The 23,683-nt window shown below is 34.0% G+C and overlaps 1 protein-coding gene across 5 annotated transcripts in view; it reads left to right on the forward strand.

Moving 5' to 3' along the window:
* Nucleotides 1-1,145: 1,145 nt before the first annotated feature.
* Nucleotides 1,146-23,683, forward strand: part of LOC113519600 (C-1-tetrahydrofolate synthase, cytoplasmic) — a 32,827-nt gene continuing 10,289 nt past the window's right edge. The window contains exons 1-7 of one of the 5 annotated variants that reach the window (XM_052900767.1): nucleotides 1,146-1,279; nucleotides 1,545-1,619; nucleotides 14,784-14,982; nucleotides 17,686-17,822; nucleotides 19,898-20,132; nucleotides 21,140-21,251; nucleotides 23,379-23,604. In XM_052900767.1, coding sequence (XP_052756727.1) covers nucleotides 1,582-1,619; nucleotides 14,784-14,982; nucleotides 17,686-17,822; nucleotides 19,898-20,132; nucleotides 21,140-21,251; nucleotides 23,379-23,604 — 947 coding nt within the window. In that variant the 5' untranslated portion in view covers nucleotides 1,146-1,279; nucleotides 1,545-1,581. Of the gene's footprint in view, nucleotides 1,280-1,363; nucleotides 1,620-11,606; nucleotides 11,810-13,316; nucleotides 13,389-14,783; nucleotides 14,983-17,685; nucleotides 17,823-19,897; nucleotides 20,133-21,139; nucleotides 21,252-23,378; nucleotides 23,605-23,683 lie in introns of those variants that run through there. The other 4 variants (XM_052900766.1, XM_026904718.3, XM_026904719.3 and 1 more) reach the window with 4 other exon arrangements.

Genomic DNA, 23,683 nt, shown 5'->3' on the forward strand with positions numbered 1-23,683 from the left:
GGCAACTACCAGAAACGCCTTATGGGAAAGGCTTATGTCCAGCAGTGGACAGTTAATGGTTGAAATAATAATAATAAATCCAAATACCACAGAAATATCTAAATTTTTTCTGCGGCTAATTTATCTACTATATTTTATATAAGATTGTGTTTCATAAAAGCTTATAGGTGCATATAATTTAAACTACTGAATCGATTTTGATAAAATTTCTGTGGAACCAATCTGTACATCCTATCAGAAAAAAAAATCTAAATCAGTTTATGATTGACGGAGGTATGAGGCGATAAAGTGACATGATGTATAATGAAGTCACATAATTTTTTTAAATATTACCTACATATAATTGAAATGACAAAATTATACGATAATTTTAGCTGTATTTTAATAAAATATATTTGCGTGCTACACACAACGGCCCAAATAAGAGGCTAAGCGCGAAAAAGAGAGTCCAATTTACATTACGTTTACAATATTTGCATGCCTACATCGTTTAAAGCATTTGAACAAATGCCAAACATAGTACTACGTAGCCTATGTTAGAAATTTTGAGACTTTAATGCAAATAAACTCATTAAAAAAAAACAAAATATTAATTGTGAACCTCCTTTTTAAAGTCGGTTGAAAATAAAAATATAGCTTTAATTATCAATAAAACGAATGAAAAATTATCTTATTAATTACATATATACCCTCTTATCAGAAGTCGCGAAATGTAATTATAGATCAATTGAAAGTGGCATAAACCACAAACATGTTTTACGATCCACGAAGGTAGTAAAACTCACCGTCATCTCTCATAAATCTTTCTTCCATTTAAATGTTTTAGTGGTGGTCGTGTAAATATATACCTAGATATAACCATCTATATACATGTTCTAAAATTTAAAATGCGCGAAACAACTATCTTAATAATATTTGTTATCGACAATTTATTATTGCAGCAACAACGTGTTCCTTCACAGTCTGTGTGCAAATGTAATTAGAGCTCTATTGAAACCTGCTGAACAAGTTTTCGAGCTATGGTTGTCTCTCATTGGAAAATTATATAAGCACTTTATAGCAAAAGTTTGTATTTACGGAGTAGGTAGAGTTATTCCGTGATTGCGGAGTAGGTAGGCGTATTAACAGCTCTTAGAATTAGGGTGTATACAATTTGAACGGCCTTTGCGAAGTAAACGAATCTCTGTAGTAACCGTCGCCAGGTACTTACCTGATGAATAGATGGTAAGAACATCTGTTTAAAAAAAAACGCAAATACCACGTGTTTGCAATTGTCAAGGTATGATCATTTATGCATTATTGTGTTCTCGTTTTTATTACCGTTAGTCAGGTATAAATGTTTAGACTGAACGGATTTGTGTTGTATTTGTGACGTTAAAAATTCCAGTGATTTATTCAGTTTTTATTATAAATATCGTTCAATATAGATCTACTTACATAATTAATATCTATATCTTTTGATACGATTACTTTTATAGCTATTTCTTTTTGGTAGCGGTCCGATTTGCCGCTGAAATTTGAAAAAACTTAAACAATTTGTACAGGTGTGACTGCGGCATTGAATAAATACATTTGACAGCAATGTGGAAAACGCGTGAGGATTTGAATCAATTAATGCAGTGAGTATCCGTTACTTTTTTGTGTATATCTATAAAATTGCGATATGTTGATGATGGAATTTTATCTTAATAATGTAATAAAATTGTAAATAGATTATTTATTTATTTATTTAGTCATAATTATATACAATAATTGCGTTAATTTCTGTCACTTATAAATTTTAAACCATGCAACACGAAAGTCTATTTTTGTTTCTGAAAATGTGTTCTGTAGAAATTGCATTCTGGTACTGAAAAAATATCTCCGACTCTGATCTCTCTTTAGCGATTGACAGCTCTTTTGAACAATTCGACTGCAGTCCGGAAATTCTGAGGTCCAATTCCAGCCTAAACTAATATAAGATAATTAAAAATAATCGTCATTTGTTTTATGTGCCTCGTAAGAAGCTTTTATGTATATTTTTTACTCTGGTTTAACAAATGAGGTGTTACTACGTAGGAAAGTACTAAAACTTTAAGCAAAAATTATAAAGTACCTCTGAAAATAGAGCGTATTCATCTAACTATTTGTTGAACACAGTAAGACGATTCTGAACTGTTTTATTAAACACCCCCTGATTACGAAGATAAGTTTAGGGATTGAATTCAATTTTTGTAAGTATACAGTCCTAGGTAAATGGTAAATTAATAAATATATCGGTAGATACGATTTCGTTACAGCATACATTGGATTAGGACGGGGGGATAGCACGTTGACTTGACTACTCTCGCTCGAAACTTAAAACAAAAAAATGAAAAGCGATCCTTATACAATGTGATAAAATTTGAAGTTTGTGAATATGTGTTCAAGTGTGTTGGTTATTTTTAAACGGCTGAATGGATTCAAATAAAATTTGGTGATCGATTTTTCAGTCACTTGAAAACCTATTCGGGGAGTCCCATAAGGGATAATGGGTGCTTATGGAAAACCATAATGTTCTAAAATGCTGTGCAAATGATAGGTATTTAATAATTATAGATACAGTTATTGTAAGTATGGTAACTAATATATCATTTGCGGTTGTAAGCTTGGTTGTAGTTAAATAATATACTATTCTGTTTCACTGAGCCAATACATAATATATATGTGTTGTTTATGTAGGTATATACAATTATTATTGTAATACTAGTGTGAAATTTGATTAAATTTAACTAATAATAATAATAATAATATAATTTATTTGCTCAAATGTGGGTATTACAGATGTTACATTAATAGGTTATTACGCCTCCATATTTTACCATAAATGGCGTGCAAATCTTCTCTTAATATAAATATTACTCAATTTCATATGTCACAATGTCTTCATTATAATAGATTACAGAAAAAAAAAGAAAATCACTACATCAAAATTTGTCTTGTCTCTTGTCTCATGAGAATACAACGCAGTCATTTATCGTTTGTTTAATTTTTAAAACTATCTGTCATATATTCATTTAGAGTGTAGTATGCTTTGTCAATTAGTATCTTCTTTAGTTCCTTCTTAAATAGATGCAAATGATTAATGTCTTTTATATATTGGGGCAATTTATTGTATACTTTCAGACCCATGCAGAATATACTATTATTGTATACTGTTGTGTTACACTTTGTGACTCGAATAATATGACAATGTCTTTTGCTTTTTAGAGTTTCATAATCAGTAATATTAGATTTTATTAAAACTGCAGCTTCATAGAGATAAAGTGAGGGAAATGTCAAAATTTTCAATTTCTTAAAACATGGCTTGCACGACTCTGTTTCCTGTATTCCACATATGGAACGAACACATTTTTTTTGCCTTTTAAAAGCTTTTTCTCTTCCTGAGGAATTTCCCCAATAAAGAATTCCATACTTGAGCGTTGAGCCTGCAAACGCATGATAAGCGCTCAGAAGTGCACATTGATTAGCTACTTTTCGTAACAAGTAAAGTGCATAGGAGTACTGATTTACTTTTGTACAAACGTGATCAATCTGTGTTTTCCAAGTCATATCAGAGTCAATATGAATACCTAAAAAGTTAATACAATTAGCTTCCTTAATTTTATTCCCCATATAATTAATATTTATATTATTCAAAATTTTATTTTTGTTTTTAAATGTCATAAAGTTAGTTTTGTCTATGTTCATCTTTAGGTTATTAGCTTCTAGCCAGGAGACCATGTCTTTTAATGAGTTATTTATATCCTCTTCGTAAAGTTTGGGATCGTCATTAGTAAAAATTGCTGTGCTGTCGTCAGCATATAGGATCATTGGATGAGTAATAGCTTTAGGCAGATCGTTAATATAAATTAGAAACAATAATGGCCCTAATATGCTTCCTTGAGGTACCCCGTATTTTACAGTTCTTTGTTCAGATTGATATTTCGTTTCAGTGTTATTATTTGTTTTTATTCTAGTTATTTCTGTAATTTGTTTTCTGCCTTGTAAATATGATTTTACAAGGTTAAGTACATTTCCTCTGATCCCATATATCTCCAATTTTCCAACGAGGATATCACAATCTACATGGTCGAAAGCTCTAGTCATATCCATAAATAAAGCAGTTGTATTCTTTTTATTATCTAGATTACTCATAATTTTGTCTAAGAATTTATGGACAGCTAAATTTATTGACTTTCCCTTTCTAAATCCGAATTGTTCATCTGTAAGAATTTTATTTTTCTCAAAGAAATCATACATAGACCTGTAAATAACTGTTTCAAAAATTTTTGATATTATTTGTATTAGTGCGATAGGTCTATAGAATTGGATTTTTTCTCTATCATTCTTTTTAAATATCGGTTTAATTACAGAGACTTTTAGTTTGCTGGGAAATACGCCATTTTCTATGCTTCTATTAATTATGTGGCTAATCACTGGTGATATGATACTAGACACATATTTAATTACTTTTGTGCAGATACCATCATACCCTGTACTTTGGGTATTTTTTAGATTTTTTATTATGTTTTCAATCTCATGAGAGTTAGTAGGAGCCATGAAACAAGAGTTGCTGATTCTCCCTGTTATCCTTCTTAAGTATTTTACGTCAGTACTGTGAGATTTCTGTATGTCATCAATAAAAAAATTGTTGAAAGCTTGCGCAATATCTTCAGGCTTTGAGATATATTCTCCATTAACTATTATTTTTTGAATTTCCTCCGGAGGGATATTTTCATTTTTACTGTTAATAATATTCCATACCGCTTTTGATTTGTTAGTGGCCGTCTCAATTTTATAGTTGTTTTGTGATTTTTGTGTCAATTTTATAATCTTCTTTAATCTTTTAGAGTATTCAATAAAATTACTTTTCTCAATTTCTTTACGTCTATATCTGTATAAGAGTTGTCGTTTCCTTTTTGTACATATTTTTAAGCCTTTGGTGAGCCATTTTGCTCGATGACAGATTCTTAATTTTATTTTTTTCCATGGAAAACAAAGATCATATAGTAATTTGAAATCATCTATAAAAGCATTATACGCTTTTTCTGGATCGTCATATTTATATACCATACTAAATGACAGTTGTTTAATATAGTTTTTAAATTTAGTCATATTTTCTTTGCTATATTCTCTTATCCATTTATACCAATAGCTCACGAGAAAGCTCTTTTTCACTGGACATTGCATTAATTGTGCAGTATGGTCTGATAATCCTAGATCTAGTATAATTGTCTTAGAGTTTCTTATATTATGGGCAAAATTGTCTATACATGTTCCACTACATAATCTGGTAGGTTCATTTAGGGTCAATTTGAGATTGTATGAAATTAGTATTATTATTAAGTTTCTTTATACTATACTTATACTTATACTTTATACTATTCTTTATACGATACTAGGTATTATTATTAAGTTTCTTTAGCTGTTCGAACCATCTTCGATTCGATAGAAAACTATTTCAGTTTCTCAAAGGTTGACTGTGAGAAATCCATCTACGGGATAAATCCGACGTTGGATATGAAATCTTTTTAACATGTCCAATGTAAAGTATGTACAATAAAGATTTTACAATACAATACAATGATTAAGCGGTTCTGTTCTACCATATATATTAATTTATAACTTCCAAGTAGAGTTTAAAAATTTTGTGTTTCCAATAGATTAGTAAGTAGGCTAATGTTTGTTTAAACTAATATTTTAATAATTGGATTTATACAGAAGATCATTCTTTAAAATTATCTAAAAAAAAAATTATAGTTTATCGAATTACGTAAGTGTAACATTTTTATATTACGGGATGTCAACAGCTTACTGGTCCTTACAAAAAATATATTTGTAATAATAAAATTGAAATTTTAGTTTTAGAAATACAAAATAGCGCTTTGAAATAGACATGATACATACATAAATTTTATGTAATATTTTTATGGCTTTAAACAACAATACTATACCTATTGAAATGTATACTTAATTACATTCATTAATTATGGTATTGTAGTAATCACGCACTGAAAAAATGCTATGTAGATTGTTACAGTTTACGTAAATGGTTAAATTTGTCTAAACATTGTTAAAAATTGACCGTGTTAGTGACCTTTCTGCCATTCTGATAACACCATACTTGTATCTCATGTATATATTCCTCTTAATTTTATGGTACATGAACACATAGAATACTAAATGATAAGAGATAGATACTATATGAGCCGATAACCGCAGTTGGACGTATTTGCCTCCAACTCGCTGGAGTTTCGTCGGATGATGTGTTTTTTTTATACAACTTAGAATGGCAAACAAGCTGACGACCCACCTGATGGAAAGTGGTAACCGTCGCCTAAAGACATGAGCAGTACCATGGACATAACAGAGTATACTGTCTCGCCCATGATACCCCCCATGCGTTGCCATTCCTGAGGACTCGGGTGTTATTCCTCTGTACCCTGTAAATTGACGCCATATCCCACCCTTTTTTTTTTTTTTTTTTTACAACACAGGGGGCAAACGAGCATGCGGCTCACCTGATGGTAAGTGACTACCGCCGCCCATGGTCACCCACAACACCTACGGCATTGCAGGTGTGCTGCCGGCCTTTTAAAAAGGAATATGCTCTTTTCTTGAAGGTTATGTTGTCGTATCGGTTCGGAAATACTGCTGCTGGAAGTTGATTCCAAAGAGTGGTTGTGCGAGGGAGAAAGTGCCTTGAAAAACGCACGGTGGAGGACCGCCACTCGTCCAGATGGTTGGGATGAAATTTTAGTTTATGGCGGGTTGTACGATGGTGAAAATCTGCAGCAGGTATCAATCCGAACAATTCTTCAGAGCACTCCCCATGATAAATTCGGTAGAAGATGCACAGAGATGCAACATCTCTACGCAGTTTCAGTGGGTCGAGCCGGACAGTAAGACGCCGATCGTCAACAATTCGAGCTGCCCGACTTTGAATGCGGTCTAACGGAAAGAGTTGGTACTGTGGCGCTCCTGCCCACAGGTGAGAACAGTATTCCATGTGTGGCCTCACTTGAGCTTTATACAGTTTCAGGCGGTTTTCTGGCGTGAAATACCGTCTCACCCTATTGAGCACCCCCAACTTTTTGGAAGCTATCTTAGCTTTTTCCTCCAGATGACCGCAAAACTGGACGTCGCTAGATATATCGACGCCAAGAATCCCCAGACTCGACTTATTATCAAGGGAAGTGCCCTGAAAGTGAGGTGATACGACAAACGGTGTCTTTTTTGCGGTGAACGCGCAGACTTGTGTCTTCTTAGGGTTAAAGTGAACAAGATTGCGTTCACCCCAGATCGAAACTTTATCGAGTGAAGTTTCGATTTCAGACACAAGTCTGTTCCGGAGCTCATCGGTATGTGCCCGCGAGATCTTTGCATGACCGGTGTATAATGCATCTCCTGTACTGTCGTCCGCATAACAATGAATATCACTGATCTGTAACATATCATTGATATGCAGAAGAAACAGTGTTGGAGATAGTACACAGCCTTGCGGGACACCAGCATTCACAGGTTTTAAGTCAGAGCATGCTCCGTCGACTACGACCTTAATGCTACGTTCCTTAAGAAAGCTGGCGACCCAACTGCACAATCTCGCAGGCAACCCAAACGAAGGTAGTTTTGAGATTAGTGCCCTATGCCACACCCGATCAAAGGCTTTCGCAATATCCAGACTAACAGCTAAGGCCTCTCCCTTATTCTCGATTGCCACTGCCCATCGGTGTGTTAAATAAACTAAAAGATCACCAGCCGAGCGTCCCCGTCGAAAGCCGTACTGGCGGTCTGAGATCAGCTGGCGATCCTCTAGGTACCGGAGCAGTTGATGGTTAATAACTGATTCCATGACTTTCGAGAATAAGGAAGTGATAGCTATGGGCCTATAGTTAGCTGGATCTGAGCGGTCTCCTTTTTTAGGGATCGGATGCACCAAAGCAGTCTTCCAAAACTTTGGGACTATACCTGATGAGTAACAGAGCCGAAAAAGACGCGTAAGAACCGGAGCCAACTCTGGTGCGCACGTCCTTAGCACAATTGGAGGAATGCCATCGGGCCCGCTCGACTTATGGATTTCAAGGGAGAGAAGTGCTCTACGCACTGATCTTTGCGTGAATTTAACATCCGGCATAGAGCTCCTACAACGCGGGATGGTCGGCGGTAGTTTCTCCCCGTCATCCAATGTCGAGTTTGATGCAAAGAGAGATCCAAGGAGATCGGCCTTCTCTTTGGCGTTCAGAGCCAACGAGTTATCCTCCCTGCGCAACGGTGGAAAAGATGACTGACAGAAATTCCCTTGTGCAGCTTTGGCAAGAGACCAGAAAGCTCGAGATCCCGAAGGTAAATTAGCCAATCTCTTGCCAATTCTACCAATATGCTCTGACTTCGCTGTGGCCAAAACTCTTTTGAAGGACCTAGAGGCAAAGTTATACTTCTTTTTAAGGGCACTGATGTTAGGATCTCGCGATGCCACACCTTTGGCCCAGGCTAGGAAGCACTCCTGTTTCAGGCGAGATGCTATTCTACAAGAGGCTCCATACCAGGGCTGGGATTTCCCACCGACAGGTACCACAGAGTTAGGAATAAATAATTCCATTCCCTGAAGCACCACATCGGCGATGGAATTGGCGATGGCGTTGGGATCCCCCAGTGCGAAGCAAACCTGCCTCCATGGGTAAGATGCGAAAAAAATCCGCATCTCATCCCAGTCTGCCGACCTGTAGTGCCAAACACGACGTCTACCCGTAGAACGTGGTGGAATCGGACTTATGAGAGGCACCTCACTCCGCACCAGACAGTGATCCGACGATCCAAGCGGAGCTTCGACGGAAATCACATAGTTGTCTGGGTGGGTGGTCAGCAGAAGGTCCAGCAGTGAAGGTGAATGGTCCAACACATCAGGTATTCGCGTGGGCGAGGAAACAAGCTGCGTCAGACCATAAGCCAAAGCAAAGTCATGAACAGATCTTCCCGCATAGTCGGTTGTACGTGAACCAAGCCATTCGGTATGGTGGGCATTAAAATCGCCAAGAATCACGACTTCAGCGGAAGGAATCTGTTCGAGCAGGGAATCTGTAGCCATTTGGACGTGCTCAATGAGTTGGTCGGTTTCGATGTTACCGCTGTGGGACCTGTATAGGCATGCATAGACGCGAGGATGGTCATTGCAGTCTACACGCAGCCATAAAATAGACAGGTCCGTTCCTTCAAGAGTTCCAAGGCGGCGACAACAGATATCCTCTCTGACATACGCGCATACACCGGCACGCGAAACAAAACAATGTTCAAGTTTATAGCCCGGGTACGTCAGGTATGAAGTTTCGTTTGGAGAGGATATCTGTGTCTCCGTTAGAAAGAGCAATGCCGGCCGCGCCGTTTCTAGGTGATGGTGGACAGCGTTTAAGTTAGAATGTAATCCCCTGATGTTGCAGAAGCTCACATTGAGCGAAGGGGATGCCGTAGAAATCTTGCTCCGTTTGCCCTTGGTTCCAAAGAGCGGAATTTTGCCCCCCCCCCAGAATACGCAGGGCAGCCCGAGCGTGATTGCTCGAGGGAGGATTCTCTAGCAACATGGTTACTGGTACCTCCCTGGGGTATGTTATTTTTTTTTAATTCCACTGCCATGGTTGCGTGTTGTAAGATAGGGGGACGGGGTTGGGGAAAGGATTTTAGGAATAGGAAAGGGATGGGTATGGGATGGGTATGGGATGGGCCTCCGGACTCCCTCACTCACCATACGGAATGTGATCGCACTAAAAGTGCAACCACTTAGCGTCGGTATTCTGTGAGGGTGTGGTACTTCCCCGGTCGAGCCGGCCCATTCATGCTGCAATACCATATAGGATTACAGCGTGGCTCTACCACAGTAAAAACCCTTCAAACCGAAACACAGCCATGCAAACACAACTGCTTCACAGCAGAAACACGAATGGGACAGAGGTACCCAAGCAATCGACTTTTGTACAAAGTCTCCCTCTGGTGTATAAAGTCTCCCTCTGGTCAGAGATTTAAACTGTAATGTTATTTCTAGTTAAATCTTTTTTATATTATTCCTTTTATTTATGCGTATTATACCTTTTTTATATATGTTATTGTACTGATGCTTTCCTGGGTGAGCGTATTGGGAGACTGTATAGCTTATCCAGTTAATGTTATAAATAATTAAGTTCAAAACAGTTGTGTTAATGCTAAGTCAAGTTCTAATGTGTATTACAAAAATGAATGTTTCTTCATTTTTGTTAAATGAATGTTTCTTCATTTCTTATAATACAATTATATATATGGGGATGAAATAAGAATCATTAGGGTCGATTTTGAGTTACCATTCTCTACACTTATTTTCAAAATAAAAATTTTATTTGTTTAGTAAAACTATTATTTATAATATGGACTATCGATAATTAAATGTAGGTATCTAATGCCGTTTTGATGCAATTCTACTAAAAATTTTGTTGGTGCCACTTTTTAGAAGAATCACTTTTATTGTTAACTATTACACGTAAGTTAAACCGGAAGTTATTATATTAAAATAATTATTTTGCTGTAATGTTAATTTGAAACAAAATTTTTAATTTTAGAATTTAATGTGTTATTATTACTCCTTATTATTCCTAGGATGTCTTAACAGGCTACTAAGAGAACGAAGCACAATAAACAATGCAATAGGAGGAAAACTGGAAATGAAGCAAACTATGACGTTAATGGGTGGTAAAAATGCATGATACAATTTCAATGAATGAAAAAGTCCATTAGTTGGTGAAGTACCATTGAGAGATTAAATGTATAAACGAGGATGATGTCTAGTCATTTAGTCCATTAGGAATTAACCACAATGTTTTTTAAAGCGATCGCATAAATATCAAGAGAGAGGGTATTATAGTTAAGTCAGAATAACCATTTCTTTTTTCAAATTAGACAATTGGTTCAAATCAGCAGATCATAATACGAATAAAATTGATAGATGATTATATTGGTATCATAATATTAATGCTTATCTAACTAAATAGTTTTATAATTATAGTTGATTATCTACTTATAAATTCTTCTTAAAATTATGTAATATACAAAGGCATCAGGCCCTTCGTTTAGAAGTTACGACGAGTACAAAAATGTTAATAGTAACAAAGATGCTGCAATGTGACTGTACAGCCTTACTCTTAATATTGCTCTTCTATTGGTCCAAGTACCAAATTAAAATATTAATTTATCTTTCTATTCGTAAACGCGAAGTCGGAGCGGGTCCCGGCATAGAATAGTAGAATAGATGTCGTAAGAAGTAACTAATGAGTAAGAGATTGCTTAGCGATAAGACCGCCTTTTGTATCATTTCTTATTACAGTTAAATGTGTTTACTATTCTATAAATGGTGCAATAAAGTGTACATAAATAAATACATAAATAAATAATGTAACTTAATTGTCGAGGGATGGACAGCAGCGTCCCTCTTAAAACATCAACGCCTAACTGCGGCTGCCAACTCGCTTGCCAAGCGTGGCAACTGCTGGTAACCCCCTTCCCCCTCTCTCCAATATAGGGAGGCTTATCTTCAGTTCAGTGGACAATTAACGGCTGATATGGTATGGTACGCCCAAGCCGCGAAAAATAACTTGTTATCCAATAAATTAACATAATAGTTATCCGCTTTTATTTATTGACGATTTAATCAGCAGTTGCTTCTTAATGTATTATTATAAGATATTTTATCTTATAAGTACGACGCGTCACTTTATTCATAGTTTATCGTCATGTTAGTAAGTAGACAGTGGATAGTAATGCCAGTGAGATATTTTGGGAAAAAATGTTTAAGGTGAGTTTTAAATTGTTCTAATAATATTCGTAATTAAATAAATAAATATATATAACAATGGAGTTTAAAATGTATATATATATATATATATATATATATATATACATATATATATATATATACATTTTAAACTCCATTGTTATATATATTTATTTATTTAATAAAATATATATATGTAAATGTTATATATATATATATATATATATATATATATATATATATATATATATATATATATATATATATATATATATATATATATATATACATTTACATATATATATTTTAAACTCCATTGTTATACAGGTCAATCCGTTATCTTTAATTTGATTATGGTGGACCACCTACTATTCTACTTACTACTATACTACCTACCTACCTACTATACTACTATTCTACTACTTATCTGTTTTACTACCGAAATATGAACAATATCTAGTTTAAGTTACATTATCTACAGTGATTACTAGCGATGCTAGTTGAGAATGAAGTTGTTGGCCTTTTGTTACGAATCAAGAATTAACCACAATCGTTGCCAGTGGAACAGCGTGGAGTTGGATCTAATGTCCCAACTCTTAATTAATGATCCTTTTTCTCTAGATATGTCGTAGGTAAGATACGAGTATATACAACACATATTTGTGTTTTAGTTAAGTCCAACTTAATAAAAAGTATAATTCAACCTTACAGTAATGAACTTCATTTGTCTAATAATTTAAATTTCTCTTTTTTTAAATATAACATCAACTATTGTTTAAAAAAAGCAGCAGTTGACTTTCTTGTCTGTTTTTCTCAGCTGAAATTACATTCCGAATAGGCGGTACAATCATAAAAAAGTGTATAAAAAATAATTATTAAGTTTACTTGGATAAAAAATATTCCAGTACCTATTTATCAACCTACAAATTAGGGCGAAAAGGTTTCCTTGCGGTTCTCCCTGGAAACTATCGTGTACAATAAAGAACGTCGTGATTTATTCATTGGTGAATTTATCATGATTGGCTAACTGATCTGCTTCATCTTTACTTATCATTTTGTCTTGTAAGGCGCTGCTCTATACTGCGTTTGAGTGTGCCAATTATTTATCGTTTTATTTACCGACATATATATTTTTATGTCGTGTCCCTTCTGTGGTAAGCAAACACAATTAAACGAAAACACAATAATAAAAAGTAACAATATGACCAAAAGTGATTTTTTTATATAGCCGAATATAAAAACAAAAAAAATATCTAATTATCTATTTTTCTAATCGTCATCGTAACCATATCAATAATATAAACAAGAAATTAATTACTCTTATGCAATCTTATTTATTATGATGTAGGTTATTGCAAATATTTATGTTTTTGATTAATTTGACGATTAATAATATTAATAGATCTCACTGTAACAACGACCATTTTAATGGTTGTTTTGTTCATACAATCCTCGGGTTATCACGGTGTCACACGTATGATGTCTCAAGTTGAATAACAACTGATAGTCTTTAATGGTCATTTGACAGGATCACTTCTCAATTTGGTACTGATTACTGCACCATGGTGGCACAACCAATAGAGGGGACACAGATAGCAAGGTACATTGATATTTTTTTTTATTTCATGACATCTGATTATATGTGGTGTAGGCTGTTTACGATTTAGCTATTTTGCCACTCCGACCAAAAATAATTATTTGCCGCCATTTATGAAAAACTAACTCTTTCTCGCGGCTTCGCCCGCGACATATCTTTACTGATATTATAACTGTTTTAAGTTGACTAGCTCTAGAGGGTTTGTTTTGTAAAACCTGTAATTTTTTCTGTTCCTATACGTTTTATCTATCTGTCAAACTTAACTCAAAAAATTTCATCGTAATTGAAATAATAAATAATGCCATCTGATGTTAAGGCCGCTATTTATATTTTTTAGGTGTATTAAAGTTTAATAAATAAATAAATACCCAAACTTTGTTACGAACCTCTACACAGAAGTAAAACTTCTATGAGTCAAAATTACGATAGTTTATGTACGTATTTTTATGAGGGGAAATCCCGCATGGGACCTAACTTATCTTGGGGTAGACGAATATTACTGTCGGATTTCTAGCGGCTAAAGGCCCACGATGCAATGTTCCGCCGTTTAGTGTTGGGATTATCTTTCTGTTTTCGCATTTTACCATATTCACCTTACCGACTAAATGGTAAGGGGACAAGGGACTCTATTTATCGTCCAGTTTTAAGGAAGCTCTTACGTATTTTATGAAACACGAAGCAAACTACGATTAATTGAAAGATGTATAAAGGTTTTCGACTTGGATGTTTAGAGTTCTTACAATCTGTAGTTTCTGAACTGATGGAATATAGTAACAATCATTTAAAGATATGATCAGCATATTAAAAAATCATTGTTATTAAAAAACACACCATGATCATATTTTTACATGACTTCCATTCTTGATTCGATACGATTTTGTATTTCTACCTCATTACTTTCCTTATTTTGTGATTAGACATTTCATTATGAATTAATCTTTAATACAATATGTATAGCTAACATTACCAGCATTTATGGTTGCCAACACATGAAAGATAATGTGGGTGGCGTAGTATATCAGTTCACCAGAGGGAGACTTTGTACAAAAGTCGTTTGTTTGGGCACCATTTCTGTTTCTACCGTGAACCAGTTGTGTTTGCATGGATGTGTTTCGGTTTGAAAGGTAGGATACGGCAGTGAATTTACAGGGTACAGAGGAATAATACCTAAGTCCTCAGGAATGGCAACGCATGGGAGGTATCACGGGCGAAACAGTATACTCTGTTATGTCCATGGTAATGCTCATATTTATTGGCGATGGTTACCACTTTCTTCTAGGTTCACTTTTAAAAAAAAGTTATACAGCATAATATGCTGTTATGATAGGAATTTATACCAATCCAAATATTTATTCAATTTAATATGTAACTCTGAAAGTTCTCTTCTTTTTAATACAGCTCTATACAAGATGATCTTCGGCGGCAAGTCACAGAATTGCGTTCCCGCAATCCAAGTTTTGTGCCCAAGTTGGCTATCGTACAAGTGGGCGACAGAGAAGACTCCAACGTATACATCAGGATGAAACTAAAGGCTGCTGAAGGTATAGGCATGAGAGCGGAGCATGTGCGCTTGTCCAGAGACATTACGGAATTAGAGGTTAGTATTCTTTATTCTGCCTGTGGGTGTCGTAAGAGGCGATTAAGGGAGGGTAGAGATGGGCAGCAGCGTCCCTCTTAAAACATTTTCAAAGCCTAACTGCAGTTGCCAATCAGCTTGCCAAGCGTGTTAATTACTGTAAAAACTCCCTTCTGGACAAGGCTTATCTTCAGCGGTGGAAAGTTAACGGTTCTTTATAAAACGTAATTGAATAGCATCCGTAAGTAAATATATAAATGCTAAGAAAATCGTAACTGTTCTGAATTACGCTTCTAGAGTATCTAGTGTGAATTGCGTAAAGTTTTACGTTACTATCGCGTGCGCATTTACGTAGATAATTAGTACAGTAAACGCAATTGCGCCCCACTAGTAGATAGTTTTAGAAATTCAAATTATAAAGCCTTACTTAATTCCTAGCCTTTCTTTTCAAATGTAGGGTACCTATTTGAATTAAGATGACTGCTAAATAATGTATTCATTTGATGTACGTACTTGATAAATTTGATAAATGTACATATCTCGATATTTTTCTTTGTTTTTAATTTCGTGGTTAAATTAAAATAAAATTTTTAGTAACCTTTGGCAAATAGTTTTGATTAGGATCTTTATAGATTTGCCTTTAATTTCACATTGAAAAAATATTACTATTCATTATTTATATTCATTCAACATATTAATATTTAAATTAATGAGATTTGCCAACTTCAATTGTTATAAAATTAATCATAATCATCGTCATCTCAGCCTTTAACTGTCCATTGTTGAACACAAGTTTCCCTTTGAGGGGTTTTGCTAGTAGTTGCCACGCTTGCCAGGTGGATTAGCAGTTAAGCTTTGGAGATGTTTTAAGAAAAACTCTGTTGCCCATTCCTCGCTCTCCTTCAGTCGCCTTTTACGACACACACGGGAAACGAAGAGTGGTTCATTCTATGCCGGGACTACACGGATAAAATTAAATATGTGACCAATACTGGAGTAAACCTCGTTGACTGCAATAAGAATTGTGAAAATCGATTCACGAGGATATAATTAACAGTAATAGGTCTGTAATAGGCCAATTGAATAAGTCAATATCAAACATTCATTTGGCGTGTAAACATTTAATTATTTTTGTAAACTTTTATGCAACGACATAAACAATCAAAAATCTTTTTATAATTTTATCTAACTGTAAGAATCAGTTTTATTATATAACATCGGTAGTTTCTTTTTCTGTTCTTATCATTTGTTGTTTTTCTCCCCGTATGTATTCGTATTAAAATCAGCTAGCTAATAATTAAAATTTATTGTTTCTTAGTGAGTTATGTACTTATAACTTACAATAATGTGTTATCATTTAAATAAATGAATATAATAATAAGAAGGAAAACAAATAAATATTTTGTTTCTTTCTTACGTTGTTGTTACAGACCTCCAACCCCCATCTTTCGTGATAAAACAGACATGAGTCTATTGATAGAATTATTATCGCTAGCGAGTCCATGATATAGAATGGGATGGTGGCTTGCGCTGTCTTGTTCTATCTTATGTGCTTCGATATCAATAAAATGCAATTGATAACAATGCTTTAGATTTTACAATAATTAAATATATAGATAGTAAACATTACGGCCTGTATGAACTCTAAGCTGAGCTCTTTTTAATGGCGTCTTTTGGAGCAAAGTTCTTGCCTTAGGCATTGAAAATATATATAATTATAAATACGTGGTGCCTAGCATGAGTGTTTACGTTTGATATAGGTACTATCCTATTTTTTATAGCGTATCACTTGCGGAGAATATAATTTATGAGACAGTTCGGGTGTTATCAGGCTAGCACTGTCATAAACTTCCTTTTTTTTTTTAACAAGAAATGGGTATTTATCACTGAGTTGAACCAGGTTTGTGATATCTATTTGGATATTAAAAACAAAGTTAAAAAAGAGATTACAAATCCTCTATATTTCTTTGCGTTATGCGATCGTCTTTTTTTTTAAATAGATTAAATAAAATTGGTACAGAATTTAAACTAATAAATAATAATAGTTATTAATAATAGTAATTAATAATAAATATGAGTCATTATGAATGAATGACAGCCCACGGTATCTTGTGTTTGTAACTTTGTGTTTATGTTGAATTCTATTCTTAATCATAATTATTATATATGTATATATCTTGTATTTTCATTTACGTAGGCTGACTCATGTTTTAAATTCGGAGACATCTGACTACTTTAGATTATATAGATAGGGCATCCAGTCTTAAAAACAGGTCAACTTTTTGTCACCTAATTATTAAATTAGCTGACTCCTTTCTTTATTCAATGTTCTATATACTTACACACATAATGTATTTCTGTATATCTATATTTAATTATTTTATAAATAAAATAAGTCATTACGCATTAAAAAAATGCAAAGAATATAAATTAAAATAAATATAGAAGTTATAACGGAAACATAACTATTTATCACGCAAAATTGTATAAAAAAGTTGACACGCTTTTTTCAAAGCATTTGTAGAGAGACACTTATCTATGTAATCTAAGCTGACTACATAGTTTCGAACTAATTAGGAGTCCTAATTTATGAGCGCGGTTTATGACTGTGTCGCGAGTAGGTACTACTCTTAGTGAGTAAAGCTAACATAAATAATTACAATAGTAATTAAATCCTATTTTATTGCTTTTTTTTTTGAGACTAATATTTTAAAATATTTTCAGTTGCTGTCTGAGATTACAAAACTAAATGAGTCGCCGGCGGTGCATGGAATCATTGTGCAGATGCCTTTGGACTCCGAGCATTCGATCGATTCCCACAAAATTACAGACGCTGTATCCGCTGACAAGGATGTTGATGGGTGGGTATTTATATGGGGATAATTATCTGGGTCTTTTTTTTTTATGGGTGAAAGCGGTATGGTAACCCCGCCTGCGCTAACAAGATACGCTGGCGGAGCACCAGTGAAGAGTGATAGATGAGAATGAAAACAGGCCAGTTAGTCTATCATGATGAATTCATCAGGAATTAACCATGATAGTTTCTAGGGAAAACCGAGAGGAGGTCGACCTGGTTGGGTATATTGCTAGCAATGGGATTCTCAGTCTCTATTACTAACAATCCCTTTCCCTCAATTATCTGGGTCTGTGCAAACTAGTGTGCAGATGAGGGATAGTAGGTAGGTATTTAACTCAACTAGATAGGGTATATTGCTAGCAAAGGGGCGGTTAGACCACCAGTACTAATGATTTTATTCCCGCCAATTTTAGACCGTTGCACGTTATGTGATATGTACAACTGTAATTGTTCTAATTTTGGCAGACAAAAAAGTGGACGTTGAAGACTGAATTTCGTCTACTCAAGTTTTTACATATTTTGAAATATTAAGTAATATACAGTTTGTATATAATCTGTATTTTAGTTATGGCATAAGGAAACTGAGAGGTTTTTTAAAATATAGTAGAGAGTTCAAAATATAATTAACGATTGATAACGACCTCAGTGATTTATTTAAGGATTTATTTAATTACGTATCAGTACGTTAAATATATATTTAAATATACACATTATTGTATGTCAGTATATGTGTTTAAAAAAAGAACAGAGTTTCGTGTCTTCAGTGAAACTGTTTATAATTACTCTTCTCCATCCAAAGGTTGCCTGGAAAAGGTCGCCCATTGTTTTCTCAGTGGAACCTTTTCTTGTAATTGTTCGTATATATAATAAATTTACCATTGTAATATTTTGGAGGAAACAATAAAGAGTATTTATTTTTCCATCTATTTAATACTCAGTTTGGAATTTATAGGAAATATTTGTAAGACAATTTACACAAATAATTTTAGTTATTAACTTTGTCTGAATCAGCTATTAGGTACAATGTCTAAAGTCAATTGTATAAAGTATTAATAAATTCGTCATCAAAAATACATCATACGTACGTTCTGTAAAATGTGTCTACATATAATAATTATATGACAAATAATTGTATTTGTCATATAAATGTTGTTATGTAATGATATTTATAATTAATAGCGTCGTTTAGATTTTGTGCTCCAAGGCGATTTTTAACTGATAAATAGGGAATAGTTAGCCTGACTGCGCTTCGGTATATACTATATGCAGTGCCAGTAAGCATGAAATGAGGTCACTTTGTCCATCGTGGTTAACACACCAGGAATTATCTACGATGGTTTCCAGAGGAGACCGCGAGGAGTCTCCGTTACTAAATTTTCCTTCCTCTAAATATGATTTGTACGTCACTCGTACGCTGATGGTGATACACTGGATACATATTATGTATAAAATTTCATATCAATCGACCGAACGATGCACACCGATCATGTGAAACACTATTATACAAACTGATTTTTATATGTATATAAAATTATGTGGCGAATTGTAAATTATTCTTGCGTGGTTAGTCATTATGTACTATAAATTAATTACGAAGGACTGTCGGTTGTAATATAGGCCGAAGACTATAGGCATCGTAGTTTTTTTTTTAAATTGATGATAATAGAATGGTAACCTTGTTGCGTTATCGGTATAAACTGGCGTAGCTCCAGTGAGGGATGATAGGTGAGGTTCATCCTCAACTCATGTCAGTTAGCCCATTGTGACGAATTCAACAATAAATAAATCACAATGGCTTCCAGAGGAAACAGCGTGGAGGTCGACCTGATAGGATATATTGCTGGCAATGAGTTGGCTAATCCCCATTACTAACAATTTCGTCTGGTAGGTAATCAACCTGGTAGGGGACTAGGTTTCGTAGTAGGCTTGTTCTAATTCTATTCCAGTATAGGTCAAATGTAGCTAATAGTTGACAATACTTACTACAGCTTTAGGTACAATCGTTTTCACATTATATTTGCCAGCTGATTTTATTTATTGAATTTATTAGAAATGGTTTTATTTTGGTTTTGGTAACAGCTTGAACACCATAAACGAGGGTCGTACAGCAGTTGGCGATTTGTCTGGATTCATTCCATGCACACCAGCTGGCTGCGTGGAGCTGATAAAGACGACCGGCGTGCCCATTGTTGGGAAGACTGCGGTGGTTGTTGGTCGCAGCCGCATAGTTGGCACACCTGTATCGGAGCTCCTTAAATGGGAGAATGCTACAGTTACAACCTGCCATTCGAAAACAAAAAATTTGAGTGATATTGTAAGTATTAGTGGTATTAAGTTTTTTTTTTAATGGATGATAATGAAATGGTAACCCCACCCGCGCTTTTGGTTACATTGAAGGAGGGGGTAGGGTAACCAGTAAGGGATGATCGGTGTAGATGAAGACTCTAAGTCCAGTTAGTCCATCGTGACGAATTTGACAATAATTAATCAAAATGATTTCCAGGCAATCCGCGTGAAGGTTGACCCTGACTGTATTGGTAACAATTTGAATTAACGGCCCCATTATTAATAATCCTTCTCACCGCAATATTAATTTAGGTAACCTATGAACTATGTATGAGGTCCTTATTAAATTGCCAATTTTAAATACCGGCTATTATAAAAATCAATATTTCTTATATCTAGATACTTAGAATTCGAAATTGAAATTATTATTATATAATAAATTTTGCTCATTTCGTTTTCCCGCCATTTGATGTTTTTTTTTCATATTATTGTTTCAGTTTGTTTTTGGTATAAACGAATAATTTAAATGAAGTAAAATTTTTTTATTTCGGTTATGGCTCCGACGTAGACTTTACTCATATAAAACTGTAACTTCATAGGTAACAGTAATAAAAGTAAAAGCTTGTGAAATTTTAAATTCTACGTAAGTTTATATTATTCATTGATAAACCATTTGTCGAGTGTTAGTATTGAATTTAAATATATTAGTTAGTATATTATAGTTTTAATATTTACTGTTAGACTAGGTAAATCACAATTTGAGTTTAAATCCAAAATATTATTTGACATAGTTGTTAAGAACATAAATAAGTAGTTTAACATAAAGTAAGTGTAAGTTAATATCTTATATAATATAATTAAAATAAAGTAGAATAGTGTATATTGTAATTTTCTCACAAGTGCAATATGAAATACCTATTATGGATCACTCGGGAGAAACTGCGATTTTTATTTCATGTGATTTGCAGTTTTTGCTTATAGTAGATAAAGAATGTTTTTATTGTAAATGTCTTAGTGATTTTATTTTATTTTTAGACGAAAACAGCGGATATCTTGGTGGTTGCTATAGGGCGGCCGGAGTTGGTGCGAGGATCATGGATCAAACCCGGTGCCGTTGTCATCGACTGTGGAATCAATCCTATATCAGGTTTGTATAAAATAATAAGAACAGCTTCAGTCGCAACGTTATACTCGTATAAATACTTATCTGGACATTGGAATATACCATAATATAAAAGCAGCTTACCTAATATCAAATTTATTGCTATTATAAAGTTTCTAAAACATCGGGTAATGGGAGAGGGGTTTATGGTTTTTTTTACTCACATTTTCGACTATAAGTAAAATAAAAACTATGCAGCATAAATATTTATAAATAGAAAATTGTTTTAAAATGTACAAATTAAGCCCTTTCATATGATACTACCATTTGGACTAGTAGGTGAATTTAGAAATTTTGAATATCTGTTTTGGACCTAGCAATAAAGTGAAAATATTTTTTGATTTTATTTTATTGGAAATTGATTATTAGTAGTTGTTAAAATATACCGCTGTGACAGACAGACAACGTCCCAGTATAAGGGTTCCTTTGTACCTTTTTGGTACGATACCCTAAAAAGGGTCAGAGAGTAAAAAGTTATATGCTTTTAATTGCTGAATATATTTCAATGAGAATCGTGGCGTGCCTAGTACCTAGTCCCGGTGTCTGAAAAAACACGGGCACAGGGTGTTTGTAGGGAGTTTGTTGTGGTGTGGCAGTCGGCGGTCTCTAAACCCTATCTCCGTATGCGTTGCACCATAGGTAAAGCTGGCACTAGGCAAAAGCCTAGTGCCAGCTTTACCTATAATATTAATATTAACATAACTATTCTGTAAAAACAGAATAGTTATGTTAATATTAAGTCCCAGCAAACATTATTTAGAGAGGACAAAGAGATTGTTAGTAATGAGGTTTAACAACCTCATTGCTAGCAATACATCCTATCAGGTCGACCTCCACGCGGTTCCCCATGGAATTCATAGTGGTTAATTTGTGTTCAATTGGTCTCTATTAACCAACTGATCTGCCTTCGTCCTCACCTATCATCCTTCACTGGTATCCCGTTAGCGTATACCGATAGCGTGGGCAGGGTTACCATTCTATCTTTAGTCATTAAAAAAAAATCCTATTTTAAATTCCTGTTTTGACTAATTTCATAAACAGGTTTCTTGTTTATATATAGCCTTTTCTTCAGATTATAAGTAGTTCTTTATATTGTGCTATAATACCACATACAATACTTTTATTTATTTTATTTTTACATTCTTCCACATGCTTGTAATATTTCCTTTTTATTGATATATATTTAACAATATATATATATATATATATATATATATATATATATATATATATATATATATATATATATATATATATATATATATCCCTAAATTAAATGCCCGTAACAAATGAAAAGTCCTTTAAATTCCCCAAAAACAATTAATCAAGACGTACCTATAATGAGTTCCTGAACCTTAATATATTTCACGACCATCCCAAGTTATTTAAAAATAAAATTCTAAAAAATCTCCCATAATAATCATCATGAATCCTATAACTAATAATTACCCGATTCTTGTTCCCTGTTTTAATAATTCTAATGAAGTATTCTTATGTTATTATTTGTATGTCATATTTTTTTTATTGTTTTGTTAGTATCAATTTTATTAATGTGAAATCGATGTTTTTAGAATATATTTTGTGCATCTCTTATTTGTTGTAAATGCAAAATGCAGGATTTATATATTAATTAAAATTAATGCCTGTATTTACACTGTTGATGTACCTTTTAAAATAAATAAAAATAATATTTTCATGATTTTTATGTACAATAAACCATAATAAATTCTCTCGCAGAAATCTTACAGAAAATTTCTTTACACTAATAACTTCTGTATTGAGTATGATTGCGAGCTAACAATTTAACTGTTTGCCCCGGTGTACAAACATCATCAATGAGCGGAACTGACTGATATAACAATACTGTAAACATGAACGGACTTCTTTCACTTTACAACAGTTGAGTTCATTCTTTCTGGATGATATCACATATATTGAAATTCTAGTTAATATTTTAAACCTTTCCACGCCGTAATATATGGTTTCTACTAAATCGTGAATTTGTGCGTTCTAGAAATTTCTTAATGATATTATACCCAATTGGAGTAAGTGGTGTCTTATCTTATGTACACCTTGTAAAAAAGGAAAATAAATTATAGATTGATTGGACAGATCCGACAAAAAAAAGTGGTCAAAGGCTGGTCGGTGACGTGGCGTATGCTGAAGCAGTGGAGGTGGCATCCCACGTGACCCCCGTGCCTGGTGGTGTCGGCCCTATGACTGTGGCAATGCTGATGAAGAACACTGTGCTGGCTGCGAGGAGACAGCTCGAGCGATTGTCAGCACAGACCTGGCCTCTTCGACCACTTAGATTATCACCAGTGTCACCGCCGCCCAGGTTTTTATACTCCTTTATTAGTATAGTATAAAATAGACCACGTTAAACACATTATAGTACTGAATTGTTAAAAAAATAA

Source organism: Galleria mellonella, unplaced genomic scaffold, assembly GCF_026898425.1.
Source record: "Galleria mellonella isolate WM207_F2 unplaced genomic scaffold, CSIRO_AGI_GalMel_v1 utg65, whole genome shotgun sequence".
Classification (NCBI taxonomy): Eukaryota; Metazoa; Arthropoda; class Insecta; order Lepidoptera; family Pyralidae; genus Galleria; species Galleria mellonella.